The sequence below is a fragment of the Trachemys scripta genome, chromosome 17, assembly GCF_013100865.1.
Source record: "Trachemys scripta elegans isolate TJP31775 chromosome 17, CAS_Tse_1.0, whole genome shotgun sequence".
Classification (NCBI taxonomy): domain Eukaryota; kingdom Metazoa; phylum Chordata; order Testudines; family Emydidae; genus Trachemys; species Trachemys scripta.
Window position 1 is genome coordinate 1,652,319 of NC_048314.1, and position 16,227 is coordinate 1,668,545.

General features: G+C 50.8%; 1 protein-coding gene across 3 annotated transcripts in view; it reads right to left on the reverse strand.

Annotated features, from left to right (window-relative positions):
* LOC117889497 (discoidin domain-containing receptor 2-like) overlaps positions 1–16,227 on the reverse strand; it is a 141,549-nt gene that overhangs the window by 62,152 nt on the left and 63,170 nt on the right. For 2 of the 3 annotated variants that reach the window (XM_034793801.1, XM_034793800.1), the window contains exons 2-4: positions 12,826–12,899; positions 9,450–9,588; positions 6,719–6,821 (exon numbers count right to left, since the gene is read on the reverse strand). In XM_034793801.1, the coding sequence (XP_034649692.1) occupies positions 6,719–6,821; positions 9,450–9,513 (167 nt within the window). In that variant the 5' untranslated portion in view covers positions 9,514–9,588; positions 12,826–12,899. The remainder of the gene's footprint in view (positions 1–6,718; positions 6,822–9,449; positions 9,589–12,825; positions 12,900–16,227) is intronic. The other variant, XM_034793802.1, reaches the window with a different exon arrangement.

Consider the following 16,227-nt stretch of genomic DNA (forward strand, 5'->3'; position numbering starts at 1 on the left):
GTTCCTGTGGTTCAAATGTTAAGGCCCTGAGCTGCCAATGAGAAGGCTGAATGGTCAAACTGTGCTGCTTACCCTTGTGGGGGGATGACAGGGCTCTGGTGAGGAACTCTTAGGGTATGTCTGTGCTGCAAAGCGAAGGTGTCGTGGTAGGCAGACCCCTGTTAGCTTTTGTCTAGCTAGCCCAGAGAACAACAGCTGTGCTGATGTGGTAGCACAGGCTAGTAATCAGAGTACAAGCCCTCCAGGGATCCTGTGTACAAACTCTGGTTGCTAGCCCTGTTGCCAACATCTATACAGCTATTGTTACCCATGCTAGCTAGATTAAAGCTAACCCTAGTATGTCTACCTGTGCTACGCTCACACCTTTGCTTGCAGCGGAGACATACCCTTGCAACAAGTTTTATACTGGGGGTGGGTGGGTGGGGGGGATAATCTGTAAATTGTGGTGAGACTCACCAGTTGCACATTTTGCTTGTTGTAATCCACAGGTGAGTGTGAGTGTTGTGTCCCGCCCCCCTCCCGGTGCCCAATACACCGAGGAGGTGAATCTGTGACAGCTCTGCCTCAAAGCTGGCACAAGCGGTAAATATGCATGTTGTGAGCTCTGGAGATCATCAGCTCAGTCCCAGAACTACCCTCATTAGCTGGCAGCTGCCTCCTGTATAATGTGACAGCTGGAGTCTCCTACCACCCACACTATAACAACACTTCTGAAGAGCTCAGTGTGTGCACAAGACTCTCTTCACACTCACTGTAGTGCCGGTCAGGGCCCTGCAATCGCTGAGAGGCATATGTAGTAGGTCTGTCCTTCCCAGGGTGTTCCTGGGTAAGAACTGCCACCAAAACCCTGTGCTTGCCCACATGGTACAACTTAAAGTCCTGATCGGAAGATGGGACTGCCAAGACCGGGGTTCTTGCTAACTGATCTTTAAGGGCATTCATTGTGCACGCGAGAGAGTGTGTGTGTGTGTGTGTCCAGGACCACTCCCAGGATTTGCACAACAGGTCCTGCAATGGGGCAGCCAGCTCCACATAGTCTGGGATGAATTCTCTGCAAAATCCTGTCATGGCAATAGGAGTGGGTAAGAATAGTAGCACCCTAACCTTATCCTGCTCTAGGGATCTATCTCCTGCCTCCAGTGTGACACCCAAAAACAGACCCTTTTGCTGCACCAGTTGGAATTTAGTGGGAATAACCTTTAAACCAGCCTCCAGTAAACGTGTAAGTACTTCCCTCAGGGCCAGCAAGCAGTTCTCCCTGTTGCTGGTGTGAATAATAATGTCATCCACATCCCGTACAACATGATCAGCCTAGGCCAGACCTTCAGCTGCCTGTTTCATGTGGGTATGGAAAATGGCTGGGCTATTATGGAATCCCCGTGGAAGCACTGGCCAGGCAAACTTGCTCTTTCTCAAAAGTAAAGGCAAATTTATACCATGAATCCCATGTACAGTAACTCCTCACTTAAAGTCGTCGCAGTTAACGTCGTTTCGTTGTTACATTGCTGATCGATTACAGAACATGCTCGTTTAAAGTTGTGCAATGCCCCTTATAACGTTGTTTGGCAGCCGCCTGCTTTGTCCACTGCTTGCAGGAAGAGCAGCCCGTTGGAGCTAGCTGGTGGGGGCCTGGAACCAGGGTGGACCGGCAGCCCCCCCATCAGCTCCCCCCTCCCTAAGTTCCTTGTGCGGCAGCTGCCCAGCAGGCTAGCAATTGCTGGGAAGTTCAGCTGTCCCTCCCCCCACTGCCATGTGCTGCTCCTGCCCTCTGCCTTGGAGCTGCTCCCTGGAGCCTCCTGCTTTCTGTGCAACGGAGGGGAAGTGGGGGGCTAATGTCAGGGTGTCCCCCTCCCCCCTGCTCCTGCCCCCCCCCCGCTCGCCCCATCAGGCCATCTCCACAGAGCGGGGGGGACACGACAGGGCTCAGGACGGAGGGAGCTTGCTGGTAGCAGCTGCTGTCTCAACTTGCTGATCTACTTAAAAAGGCAATATACTTAGAGTGGGATCAGCGTACTTAAAGGGGCAATGTGCATCTCTCTCTCACACACACACGGTGTGTGTCTCTGTCTGCCATCCTGTCTCCCCTCCCTCCATTTGTGCTGCCTTGTAGAGTGTGAGGCTACATTAACAACGTGTTAACCCTTGAGGACTCAGCCTTACTTTAGCAGTAAGGCATTCCCTGGGAAATATCCCACCCTCTGACTCCACAATCTCAACCAAGCTTCACAATCATCATTGCTGTGTACAGTATTAAATTGTTTGTTTAAAACTTATACTGTGTGTTTATATAGCCTTTTGTCCGGTGAAAATAATTTCCCTGGGACCTAACCCCCACTATTTCCCTTAATTCTTATGGAGAAATTGGATTTGTTTAACATCGTTTCGCTTAAAGTCGCATTTTTCAGGAACAGAACTACAACGTTACGTGAGGAGTTACTGGACAGGCAGACTTCAAAACCCATTATAGATATCTAGTGCTGGAAACCACTTTGAACCACTAACAACTCTTGCCATCATCTCAGGGTACGTCAGTGCAGGTTTTATCCTCACTCACACCAGTTTCTTGTAGCTTTAGGGTTACTTTATCCTCTCCTCCACCCCCCGCTCAAAAAAACCCAACCCACCAGGATTACGCTGCTATTTTTTACACGTGCCCACAACACTACTTATGCTGAGCTACAAAACTGTTGAATCACAGCAAGCTTGTGTCAGGCCTAAATATACTTTTGCTCCCAACACTTACAAACTGTGATCAAGTCACCCCTTAACCTTCTCTTTCTTCAATGAAATAGATTCATCTCCTTGAGTCTATCACTGTGAGACACGTTTTCTAGTCCTTTAATTATTCTCCTGGCTCTTCTCTGAAGCCGCTCCAATTTATCAACATCCTTCTTGAATTGTGGACACCAGAACAGGACACGGGATTCCAGTGGAAGTTGCACCACTGCCAACAAAGAGCTAAAATAACCTCTCTGCTCCAGCTGGAATTTAGTCTCCTATTCATGCATTCAAGAATCACATTAGTCCTTTTGGCCACAGCGTCGCACTGGCAGCTCACGTTCAGCTGATTATCCACCACAATCCCCAAATCTTTTTCAGAGTCACTGCTTCCCAGGATGGAGTCCTGCATCATGTCAGTATGGCCTACTTCCTTGGTTCCTAGCTGCATACATTTGCATTTAGTTGTATTAAAATGTGTATTGTTTGCTTGGGCCCAGCTTACCAAGTGATCCAAACTGCTGTGCATTAGTAACCTGTACTCTTTGTTATTTAGCAATCCCCGTCCCCACAATCTTTGTATCATCTGCAACATGATCAGTAATGATTTTATGTTTTCTTTCAGGTCATTGATAAAAATCATAAAAGTAGCATAGAATATACATGAGAAGAAATGGAGGATAGCAAGAAGTGATCCCTGTGGGACCTCATTAGAAACACACCTGTCTGATGATGATTTCCTGTTTATAAGTACATTGTGAAACCTGTTAGTTAGCCAGTTTTTAATTTATTTAATGTGTTCCATATTAATGTTGGATTGTTCTAGTTCTTTAAGCAAAATGTTGTGTGGTACCAGGTCAAATGCCTTACATCAACACTATTATCTTTATTAACCAAACTTGTCGTCTCTTCCAAAAAGATATCAAGTTAGTTTGACAGCCTCTATTTTCCATAAACTCATGTTGATTGGCATAAATTATATTATCTTCCTTTAATTCTTTATTAATTAATTCCTGTATCAACCATTCCAGTATTTTGGTGCTCCTGTCCTTAATCATTCCTTTTGCTAAAGACACTAGAGAGGCATGACTGAACAGGGATGGTCTAGACAGTAGTTAGTCCTGCCATGAGGGCAGGGGACTGGACTCGATGACCTCTCGATGTCCCTTCCCGTCCTAGAATCTATGAATATCCTAACCTTGCTGCTGCCCACAATACAAATAATATTATACCAGCTGTCACATCTGGAGTCAACCTGGACCCTTCTACTGCAGAGGAGTCAGAGACCTTCTCTATCTCCCTTCACAGTTTCTGGGACGTTATTACTCTCCTCTGTGATCCCAGCACAATATTTCCTTTTGCTGTGGGTTACTACATTAATATCCTTAGACATATGCCAAATATCATTCCCAAGCATCATTTCAACGGGAATATTGTCCACCACCCCTACAATCAAATCACCTTCTACACCTTCCACTCCACGTGCACTTTCGCTAAAAGTACAGGAATCCTAGATCCTCCCGCTACCATAAGCTCTCCCCTTAGGCCCGGTAACATGTCGCTCTCTTGGATCACACTCCGTGGAGCCAGAGAAATCTGTACACCAGAGTCTCTCCACTCTATGCGCTCTCTCTTATTGATCTTGACAACCATCACAAATTCCATATTTGGCTTTGCAGGGCCAGTGCCCACAAAACTCATCAAGCAAACCGCAGGTGCCTCTGGGGCTTCCGTGCTGATGACAGCTGCATTGACATGGATTGTCTGGGGCTAAATTTCTTTCAGCTTAGGGCACTGATTTTTCAGGTGCTCAGTAGAGAGACGCTGGTAACACCTTCTTGGGCCCTCCCCTTTCACAGGCCATCTCTGATGAGGATTACCAGGAGACGAATGATTCTGGAGGACTGAGTGCTTAGGCTCCTAACCACTCTCCTTTTTCCCAGGGGTAAAACAGGATCCCCCTTTAGACTGGGTTTGTACCCCTCCTTCTGTGGCTTGCGCCCAAGGGACATCTGGGCTTACACAAAGGCATCAGCCAGCGTAGGCATCTCTGCTACAGATTTTACAGATTTAAACCACAAGCAATTTTTTACATCATCAGTGCACATACTCAAGAAATGTTCTTGAGCAATGAGATCAAGCAATCGGTCATAATCCTCAGCCCCTTTTCCTTTTACCCATTTTCTTATTAGGTCACACATCTTATAAACATATTTACTATGACTCATGCCAGCACTCCTTTTAAGCTCTCTAAATGTCACCCTATACACTTCAGGAGTAATTTGGAACCTTCGTCCAACAGTTTCCTCAAATTTAGAAGATATTAAAGCTTCCCAAATTGGCATTTCATTAAACACATTCAAAGCTTTACCAGACAGTTTGCAACCAGTGTGGGGACTTTCTTGTTCTCGGGAATCTTATGAACTTCACATAGCTTTTCAAAAGTGGCGAAGTACTCTTCAATGCAATCTGCTCTCTTTGGAAGCAGGACACAGCTGGTCCCAGCTGTGGATTCCTTCAGTGGAGGGAGATGTCAGTGACTATGGGATCTTTCCATGTTTTTCTAAGAGTTCCAGATTGTATTTTCTCTCTTTCTCCTCAGCCTCTTTGTCCCTTAGCTCCCTGGCTCATTTATGGGCTTCACCATCCTTTCCTTTAGCTCCATGGCTCTTCTATGGATGGCTTCTTCTCTTTCTTCTTTTGGCTTTTCAGCTTCCAGCACAGCAGCTGTTTCTTTCGGTCTCATTTCTGCCTGCCACATCTGGTACCGGTGTTCTCTCTCCTTTTCTGCTGCCTCCAATCTGGCCAGCTCTAACTTTGCCGTTGTGCCACTGCCGCTCATTTTTATGCTTCACTGTTTTTATTTCCCTCACCCGAAATAAGCAAACAGAATACAACAAACTGGAGCCCTTCTTTGACTGTCTCCAGCCACCCCATTGGAGACTGAGTTTTCAAATGATACCTCACAAGGGGTGAACATAGGGGTACAGACTGTCACAATTATCCACAGACTAACAGCAATAATTCATGGGTAAGGTTGGAAGTAAGTCATCAGTTAGTCTTTTTACAAGAAGGGTAATGATGAAAAATGGAAATATGGTAATGGAAAAAGACTGAAATATTTCTTGACAGAGAAAGGAATTGATTTGACAATTCCTTAACTGTATATTTCCCAGGTTCTAAGGCACTCTGATGGTTTTAAAAAAATGGGATTAGAACAACCTTAATTGAACATAAAGTCTAATGAAAGATATTCCATCACCCACCTTTCTCTCTAATGTTCTGGGATCAACACAGCTATAATTACACTGCATACAATAACTCCCACTGGTCTCAACTGCCGGGCTGGAGCAGAGAGAAAGGTGGTCACTAAGATAGACAGGGCTCGAAACACAGACGCTTTAGCAGGAATAACCAAAATCTGCATTGCAGGAACTGCTGCATATGGAATGCAGATGCAATACACTCTGAATGCAAGACACTGCTAAGTAACCAGCCACCCTTCCTGGAGGGCCTGGATAACAGTCAAAAAGTTCTTCTAAAGGAACCGTGACCATCTACTTGCCAAGCAAAGATGAATGAAAGCTCTCTTGGTCACTGCTGCTTACCTGGCCATCCAGAAACAGACAAAGAAGTGGTAGGACTCCTGTGCTACAAATTGTAAATGTTCCCCATTGATGGATGATGCTAAAAGTCCCAGCTGCATGAGTGACTTTGTGTGGTTCACAGTTTCAATCAAATTGTCTGCAATAGCCCACCTGAAACATAGGCTGCCAGAGGCATTGCCTGTGTCCACCACAATATCACAAGTCCTTTGGTCACCTGTTTATGCTCTATCTTTATGCAAATACAGTATGGAATATGGTCACCTAGGTAGGCGGTGAGTTTTAATAAGGCTGACATTAGGGAAAGAGGATTTCATCTTAGGCTAAAAGATTTTCAGTCCAATTTTATATATTCTAGAGTACGATTGGATTGCTTTCGCAAGGGATTAACTCACCGTGCATACTGGGGTCCTGTGGAGTCATACCACTGACTGGAGGCCGTAATGTCTTCGTCTCGGATGGTCCCTTCATGCATCCCCAAAGGGTATCGGCATGTTGCTGGAGGGGGAACAGGAGCAGGTTAAACATCACTACCAGACTTTTAATTTGAAGCGCAAGACAATTTTGGTTTGTGGGTTTGTTTTGTGGTTTTGCATTTGGGCTTTAGTTTGTGGTAGATGGCCGGCCTGTGTTGGAAAGTTGTACTACAGCTTTTGTACTGCAATCCTGTGCAGGTATACTTTGAAAACATTAAGAGGAAACAGCTACTCAAAGGTGGCAATTTTAATGAGGTCTCAGATGTACAATTCACGCAACTGCACCAAGCCAGCAGAACCCAGTAGCTATGTATCTTGCATCATGTATGATTTTTTGATGCACTCATAAACAAAAGGATATAGTCCACCATTGTGCTCACAAACCCTCTCCCTGCAAACCCATGATGTGGCCACCCAAGGCATCCCGTATTGTCCTGTCTCTCTTGGACCTAGCTGCACTGTCTGGCTGCTTGTGCCGGGCTAGCGCCATCATTGCCCCAGTCCTGGCGAAAGCACTCCCTACACACGTCACACAGTGCACCGTACGCCTCTGGAATGGATGACATTATACGCACTGGCACCCAAACAGCTTGGTAAGCAGCACCATCTTGCCTTCAGTTGGCCAAAGGCACCATCTTGTTCCCACTCAAGGTGTAATTACACCTTCTGCCACGTGCTCTTACATCATGGCTTCATGAGCCAGGGGAGTAGACGATAGGGTGGATCTCTCAAAATAACACTGGGCAAAGACACCCCGCTGATATCCCCATTGTTAAGTGCACATAAAGTCCCAGTCTGTCCAATTCGAAAATGACGGCACTCCAGAATACTCTGCCATCTTGCATTCTGCCATTGCATCCCACGTTGGTGTTCATGAACCTCCTTCTAGGGTTGACTATGGTAAGCATAATAAATATCCTTTCCAGTTTATAGAATCGGGTACATCTGAGGGGTGGGGACAGACAATGAGCACATGTGCCATTGATGGCCCCGGTTCAGTTTGGGAAGCTATTCACTCAAAGACAGCTATTATTTCGGGGACATTTACGACTTCACTGCCCATAGATGAACCACAGAATTGTAGGACTGGAAGGGACCTCAAGAGGTCATCTAGTCCAGTTCCCTGCACTCATGGCAGGACTAAGTATTATTTAGACCATCCCTACAACAATAATTGTCTGGCAAACATCCTACACAATAGAATCAACATTTGACTTGCCAATGTCTGGACTGGGCTATCAGGGGGTCTGCAGATTACAAGTGAGGGTCATCAGCAGAGCTGTATATGTGGTAGAGCACAGGACCTGACTAGTGGGGGGCTCTGTGTCAGGACTGGGGGGCACTGGCAGAGCTGGGGGGTGGGGGAAAGCCCAGGGCTGGGAGAGCGGAGGAGCTTCAGGTTGGATTGAGGGGCACTAGCAGAGCTGTGTGTGCATGCAGCGGTAAGTAGCCAAAGATTCTAATAGCAGGCAGAGACAGATTCAGCTTATCAGGACTATAACCCTGTGCATAGGGTGCCAGCTCCTGGAGTCCTGTGATTAGCCCTGAGGAGGGCAGCTGCCCTGTGCACCTCAATAGGGTGTTAACCCCACCCAGCAGAGGGCTCTGGGTGTGACCCTTCATCCTGGGTAAGTATTGCCTCCCATACCCACTGCCGTTCCTGCCTCTCCAGGGGGAACAGGTTTCCAAATGCTGCTTCTGAGGCAGGAGAGGAGCCCAACTGCTACCCCACTCCAAGTTGGGGGTGGGGCCACCACATGGGGCCTCATGTCAAGGTGTGTCATGGGCCCCAGGTTGCTTTACTCTGGCCCTGGCTACAGGCCAACATGGTCCCGGAGCTGGGGCTGCGCTGGGGCTCAGAGGAGTGGAGAGGGACCAGAGCAGGGACAGAATAGGACACTCGCTGGGGACTCCAAAGAAATAATGTTAGAGGCAGAGAGTCCATCAGGCTCCTCCAGGACAGACCTGCCCCCTCGTACGTGCCCGGGGGGTTGGCCAAGACATGGCCCAGTGTCACGCTGGGGCTGGTTACGGACAATCCCACAGACCAACACACCTCATTACCGGGACTTTCTCTGACCTTCAACTAACACCTTCCTCTTTCTGCACCATGTCCCACCCCTCTCACTTACAGCCTATGACCTGCCCCATGGAACCCCGTCCCCCTCTGCTATCCAAAGGCCAGTGTCCCTCTGCCCTGGGACTGGACCAAGCACTGAGCCAAGCTGAGCCCAACCTCTCCTCCTGCATCAGCCCCTCCAACTCCACTCCTCCTGGCTGCAGCTCTCTCGCTCTCCCGCCTGCCTGTATCTGGCGATTAACTGCCTGAAATGAGCCCAGGACCCCAGAGCCGGCCTGACACTTGCCTGTCATTACTCATCCTGTGCCCATGTGGCTCCTGGTGGCAGCAGGATCGGCAGTGCTGAGACAGGCTCACTGGTTGCAGACCCACCTGGAGGGCAGGACAGGAATACGTCCATGCGCCAGTGTGGAGCTGGGATTCCCACCTGCACGCTGGGAAGGCTGGGCGCCTGGCACCATGTTTGTAACTTCATACAAATGGGTCCCGTGTAAGATGGAAAATAAGGGGGGAAATGAAAACACACAAGGCGGGAGATTAGGGTCCTCCCCACGCTTGGTGGCTCCCTACCGGGGTTGACTTCGGCGCTGGATGGCTCCGGCAGGGCAGCCAGGAGCAGCATGCAGAGGATCATGGTGGGCAGTGGGAGGCGCTGCACCGGGTCAGTCGGGCGTGAGTCCTTCACAGCCAGCAGCTGCCATCTACATTTCTGAAAGACAAAGCAAAAGAGGGGAGATCAAAGTCCTCTAGTCAGGGCCCCTTGTGGAGCTGCCGACGCGCAGCACTGAGCCATGGCGCAATGAGCCACAACACCATGCACACGGCTGCTAGTGTTGACTCTGGAGCTGTTCAATGCTGTGGGAAGTTCACTGTCTCCCAGCAGAGCGGCCCTGCGTAGTGTGCACAGCGGCCAGGGCCGGCTCTAGGCACCAGCGCTCCAAGCATGTGCTTGGGGCGGCACTTTCCAAGGGGTGGCGCTTTCCAAGGGGCGGCACTCCAGCCCCACCCCCACACACGCTTTTTTTTTTTTTTTTTTTTTTGCTTGGGGCGCAAAAAGCCGGGAGCCGGCGCTGAACCAAGATGTTCCTGTCACTGAGGCTTTCAGGCTGAGCTGGAACTGACGCTGCCGTTCTGGCTTCAGCAGCTAGATGGCGCTCACGGCAGCCGGAGTTGCACAGGCTGGACTGAGCCGGAGCATCACCCCAGGAGCTGAGCCCGGGCTGCGGCGGGGAGAGGGGCTCAGCTCCGGGGCATGATGCTCTGGCTCTCCAGGGTGTGTGAGGAGCCGGGGAGAGAGGGAAGTGGGGCCCGGGATGCAGGGAAGGGTCCTGCTGCCGCTGCTGCTCTGCTCTGAGTCTCCCCAGGGCGGCGTTTTCCCGCCCGAGGGGGCTGTGCAGGGCGCCGCCGGGCTGGGCAGAGGACGCGGATCCCGGCTAACGCTGACAGGGCGAGTGGCTGGGCAGCCCAAGCTGCCAGGGAACTGCCGCCACCACCTCCTGCCTCCTGCATCTGAAAAAGTGAGGTTCTTACCCACGAAAGCTTATGCTCCCAATACTTCTGTTAGTCTTAAAGGTGCCACAGGGCCCTCTGTTGCTTTTTACAGATTCAGACTAACACAGCTACCCCTCTGATGCTTGACTGCAAGTGTAAACAGGGATTGCTGTGGTGAACAAGGTTGTCACGTTTGGGGGAAGGAGCCCAGGGCTGGGGCGGCAGGGGGTGGGGGAGGGAGAGCCCAAGGCTGGGGTGGGGGGCAGCCAAAATTTTTTTGCTTGGGGCGGCAAAAAACCTAGAGCCGGCCCTGAGACAGCAGCACACCAGTATCACTTTCAGATAAACCCTGGCCGGTCACACGTTAAGAGCTCCAATGCAAAGTCATTTCTGCCCCTGTTTATTCACTCCCCTCCTTTAAAACACAGCGATCACAGAGCTGCCCAGACACCTCCTTACGGCAAAGCACACAGGGTCACTTTCAAAGCATGCCTCCGCAAACCCTTCCCGGATCTCTGCACTTCTGGGGTGAGGACACATGGGGGCAGAATGATTGCACTCGGACACAAGCGCCTTGCTTCGTGGGCCCTGTGCTCCAGACAGATGGTGCTGAGCAGAATGCAGGGTCAGGCACCGCGTCAGGGCTGTGCTAGGAGTGACTGTGGGCAGCGAGCAGCAGCATGGGATTTAGTGACTAGCTGGGCATGTAAAGCCTCATAGCTAGCACCATCCGCTCTCCCTGCCACCAGCAGCTACCGAGTGACTTGTGTAACCGAGCTGGGCAAATCCCTATCACTCCGGCTGCCTCTGCATTTCTCTTGGAACAGGCCTTTCCCCCTTGCCCGTAACCTTCTCAGACTCGTACCCTCTGGGAGAGCGTTTCCCGGGTCTATTCTGCACCTAATGGTCAGTTTCTTTACAGTGGAACAAAAGCATGTCGCTGTTTTCGAGTGTGTCCGTTCCGTCCTTCTTAAAACCCCGCTGCCCTCGCCCAACAGCAGTGCAAACTGGGCCAGCGAGACAGTGCAGAAGGGTTAAAGTGCATGCTTTTCACACGCACACACATCCTAATGATTGCCAGTTTTTTACTAACAATCTGACAGTGCTCTATTTGTGCCCCGGGATGTTTCTCTCTGGAGACATATCTGAAATAGGGCAGACCCCTGCCTCGTTCAGGGCATGCAAGACAGCATTCACTTTGCAAGGGTTCTGTGAGAGCTCTTGTCTTGCTGAGCATATCCTGCAGGAATGCCACCCAGCAAACCGTTCCGTAAGAAAAAGTGTCATTGCTTCCTAGCTGTTGGGGTTTTTTTAAACTAGGAAATGCCACAGAAAGCTACCTTAAAAGAACAGTAAGATTGTACAGTGCAGCACTCAAAAGTTCGAGTCACATTCACCGGCCTAACCTCAACCTCTGCCCCTTGTGCACATGCATTATGACTCAGGCATTCATTACAGGATCATGTGGTGTTTCTGATGCAGAACCCTGCCCCGCTAGTTACAGCACTCAGGCTGTATGGGGAAAGATGATACAATGATAACAAAAGACAGCTGCCGGGTTCACTGCATCCCATTCAGCCAGGGCCCTGGGTAGGGTTCGGAGGCATGGGTGACCATGTGACTGAAGCCACATGGCAATGCAGACAGGAACCGGTGCTTGTTCTGCCCTGACTTTTAAGTGCTGCACTTTGCAAAGGAACCTCTGAAAGCTCACGTTCCATACAGAGAGACACAGAAATGAAACACTGAACTGCCAGCCAGAGGGCCCTGGCAATACTTACACGTCCCACAGAGGAAGTATAACAGAGAGAGAGTTCGACAATCCCATTCCAGAAGGAGCCCTTTAGTAAACACAGCGCTGCCGACTGCACTCGTCCGACTGCAAACACGTGGCCATTGCTGACCCTTCCTCGCATGGGGGCCCTGGAGGATGGTGCACGCCCACCTGCTCTGTGGGCCAGCAGGGAGACATGGCTCTGCCTCCTCCCTGCCCCCTTAGGGAGGCTGGTGACTGCAGCTGCAGCTGACCCTGTCAGACCAGGCACAGAGCAGGGGGAGGCAAAGGAAACCCAAGAGGCAATAATGCTGGTATGTGCTCCGTGCCTTCCTTTAGCTAAGGATGCTGTCCTGCCCAATGCCAATGTGACTGGAGGGCACTGGTTGATCAAATACATCCCTCTGAAAGATGAGCCTGATCACATCAAAATCCTGTGCCAATAAAGATACATGGGGCCATAATTGGCCCAGCAAACAGAGTGTAAAGATATGTACGTTCCCAGATGCTACCCCACATATCGGAGATTACAGGCGATAATGAGCAATATTAGTTTGTATCAGGAGAAATGGTGTGTGGCAGCTTTAGGATCATGCACTGAGCCTCAAATGTGGTGTTTTCTGACATTTAAATGCTTCGGTGCATGTCCAGTTAGCAAAGTGTAGCCTGCCAGGCGCTTACCTAGGTCCCTGGGTCTCCGTATGCTGGTAGTTCGGGGGAGAGCCAAGGGCAGACTCAGAGTTTGCTGGGCCACCCTGCGGGAGAGAGGAGAGACACTATTTAGACCAGAGCGACAGGGGACCTGTCAGCTGGGGGAGGATGGCCAGGAGCCAGCACGGCTACCAGCCCCCTGCTCAGAGGAGGGGCAGCCTCTGAGAGTAAGGAGGGGGGCAGAGCCAAGTGACTGGCAAGCGAAAGCCTGGGAGAAGAGCAGCCCTGACCCATAGGAAGTGAGCTGCCCACCTCCGAGGAGCACTGGAGAGGAGAGAAGCCAGTCTGAAGCCAGCCACTGAAAGGGCATGGCTGGCTGTGGGTGAGCTGGTGAGTCCCAGGGTACATGCAGGGTCCCCCTGAGAAAGAGCCTCTGCCTGCAACACCTCTCAGCTTGGTCCTTTCCCTCCTCGAGGTGACTCCCAGGCCAGGCTGAGTTAGTTCTCCAGTTCCCTAGAGAAATCAGTCATGACACGGCACCACCGCTCTGGCTGCTGGGCCAGCGTTGCCGCCTGCTGGGCGTGTGTCTAAGCGCTATGGTAGGAGACTAACGTTAGGATCTGTTGAGTTTAGTAACCTGCACCCCTTTGTGGTGAGCAGAACTCCTGGGACTGGACGCACCAGACTCCTGCATGAAGAGGATGCCTGTCAGCAGCGATCGGAGGTGGCCAGAGCCACCTCTGAACCTGAGGAGCACTCACAGAGCTGCGAGTGCTCCATCTTTTAGAGGGTCAGGGAAACTGTTTGGGAGACTCCTCAAGCCAGTGGTAAGAGTTTGGGGATTTTCTTACCTGCTGCCTATTAAACCTGTGGAGGGACTTACTACCTTATCCCATGTGAGAGTCTTTGGGGCTGTACTGAACCCAATCAGCCAAGGTGCTAATTGCTATTGCAGAAGATATTATCACAGGTCATCCAGGGCCCCTACAAACCACATGTACCAACGGGACACTGATTTTGATGTTTTCTGTTTCAGGTCAGGTGATGGGGAAAATTCACAGGTATTATCTGTGGGGGCACCAGAGACCCTGACAGTAGTGTTTTACTATTACAGTTACTTCCTGTTTAATATAATTACTGTGCTGAATACATTGTGTGTGGTTGTGTTATTTCTTGGGAGTCTCCAACACTGGCACATAAGTGGGGGATACCCGAGCGGCCCTGGTGACTGGGCCAGGAAGGACCAAGAGGGGTGGAGGCACACCAAATAAATTAACATGGAAAGAAAATCAGGAGGTTACACCTTGTTGAGCTGGAGGCGGGATCCAAAAGAACCCAGGCCTGACCATCAAAACTCACGAGGAGGTTAGCGCTAAGAGAGGTAACGGGGTGGAGAAGGGCTACACAAGCAATACAGATCGACCTGCCCTCCTCATTATTTACCACTCCAATTGCTGTGTCATCGGCAACGTTTATCTGCAGCGGTCCCAGGAGCACACGCCTGATAAAGCTGCAGTCACTACCATTCACTTGCATCAGGCAAAATCTGTTTCATGGGTGATAGGCCCGTAAATTAGCCATGCTGATGTGCACTGTCCCAAGGAAAGCGAGTATGAAGTAAGAATATTTTATGTTTACAGTGATTTGTTCACAGGGACTTCTCAGTATCTGAGTCACAAATGCAGGACCCAGGTCTTCTGATTCCTAACCCTAATGCACTAGATCAGTGCAGGAGAAGGTCACAGAAGGCTGCCGGGGGGCATCACTGAAAATGTATTACAATCTAAAGCAAAGAAAATCTGGCTCCCCCACTCCTTGCACACCTTTCCCATTAAGAGTCAAATATTCTCTGTCAACCTCCCGAAACACATGCGCACCCATCACGTCTCTAGGCGAGGCCCTGGGTACTGCTGATATATTTTTACTCTTACTTTGACAGTAAATATAATGGAACCATGAACATTTTGGGCTTTAAAGAAGGGATCATCGATGTGAAAAGGCCAGTGCTAGTGCACCGTGCCTCTGAGGAAATCACTCAGCCATTCTGTGCCTCACACTTTCCTGACTACACAATGGAGCTGTAACTTTGCACTTCTCATACGTAGGCCGCTCAGGCCTTTACAGACTAGGTGTGCAGACGCAGCCCCCTTCACCAACAGGACAACCGGGGCACAGAGAGGCTAACTGACTTGTCCAGAGCAAGTAGGTATGGACATGCCTCCTGCTTCAGGTGTGTGGCTAATCCTCTGGCTAGACCATTGTTCCTCCCAAGGTGGGTGACTAACCCTGGCCAGTGGAAAATTCATAACCCATTTTCTGCACCACTGTAGTCCCCGCTCCTCCCCAGTTCCCATGGCAGCAAGTTACAGTGTCTTTGCCACCACGTTGCTAATTCCTGCTCAGAGCAGCTCCTGGGCTCAGTCCCCACAGCCTTGCGTTGTGCTGTACTCTGTTGTGCTGTGGGGCTGGCAGGAGCCGGGAACAGAGAGGGCGCGTCTACATCGCAATTAAACATCTGCAGCTGGCCCATGTTAGCTGATTCAGGGGCTGTTTAATTGCTGCATAGACATTCAGGTTCAGGCTGGAGCCCGGGCTCAGGGACCCCAGGTGCACGGCTGCATGGAGAAGCCAGGGTGGCGTTTGAGTTCTGCCAGCAGAACCCTCGCCCTCCATGGAGGCAGTAGGTCCAGCCTTGGTGTCTGGAGGAAGCAGGAGGTGTGGGGCATGAGCACGTGGAGTTATTCTTTGGGTGCAGTTTGGAGGCAGGTTGGCTGGACGGCACACTGCCTGCCCAGGTGTTGCAAAGGAGCAGCAGGGTATCAAGGCAAGAGCTCATGGGGCCAGGGCCATGAGTGAGGGGGTGGGGAGGAGGGATCGGGGAAGCAACACGTTGGAGCCATGAGAAGACATGGGAGTAGGGGCTGGGGCACTTCCAGGGCTGGGGCCTAGACATCAGAAGCAGCAGGGAAGTGGGGGCAGGCAGGCCGTTTGAGGGCACCGGAGGGTGAAACCAGGGCATCCTCATCAGGGTCTGGAGCAATTGCTTCTTTGGAGCAAGTCACTGTGCATGGGCAGCATGAGGAGCAGCAGCTCCCCCACTCAGCTTCCCCTCTCGGAGGGCTGGTACCATGGGTATCAGTCTCTCCCCACCAGAGCGTGAGATCATGCTGGGACACAAGGGAGCGTGTCAGCGTGTTACACCGGCTCCCTGGCACTTAGCAGGCAGCTCCAGAGTGCCAGAGCATCTCTGCTGCTTCTCCCTTCTCCTGCAGCACTCTGTGCTGAGAAGCGATTTCTGAGCGTTTGAGGACTCTCCTCTCACCCCTTTGGCTTTGGGGCACTGCCTAGAAAGCGTCTCTCTCTGCCACAAGCCCCTCTGTTCTTCTGGCTGAGTTCAGCCTAGTGCCCCAGTTCCCCTAGTAGACGCTTGCT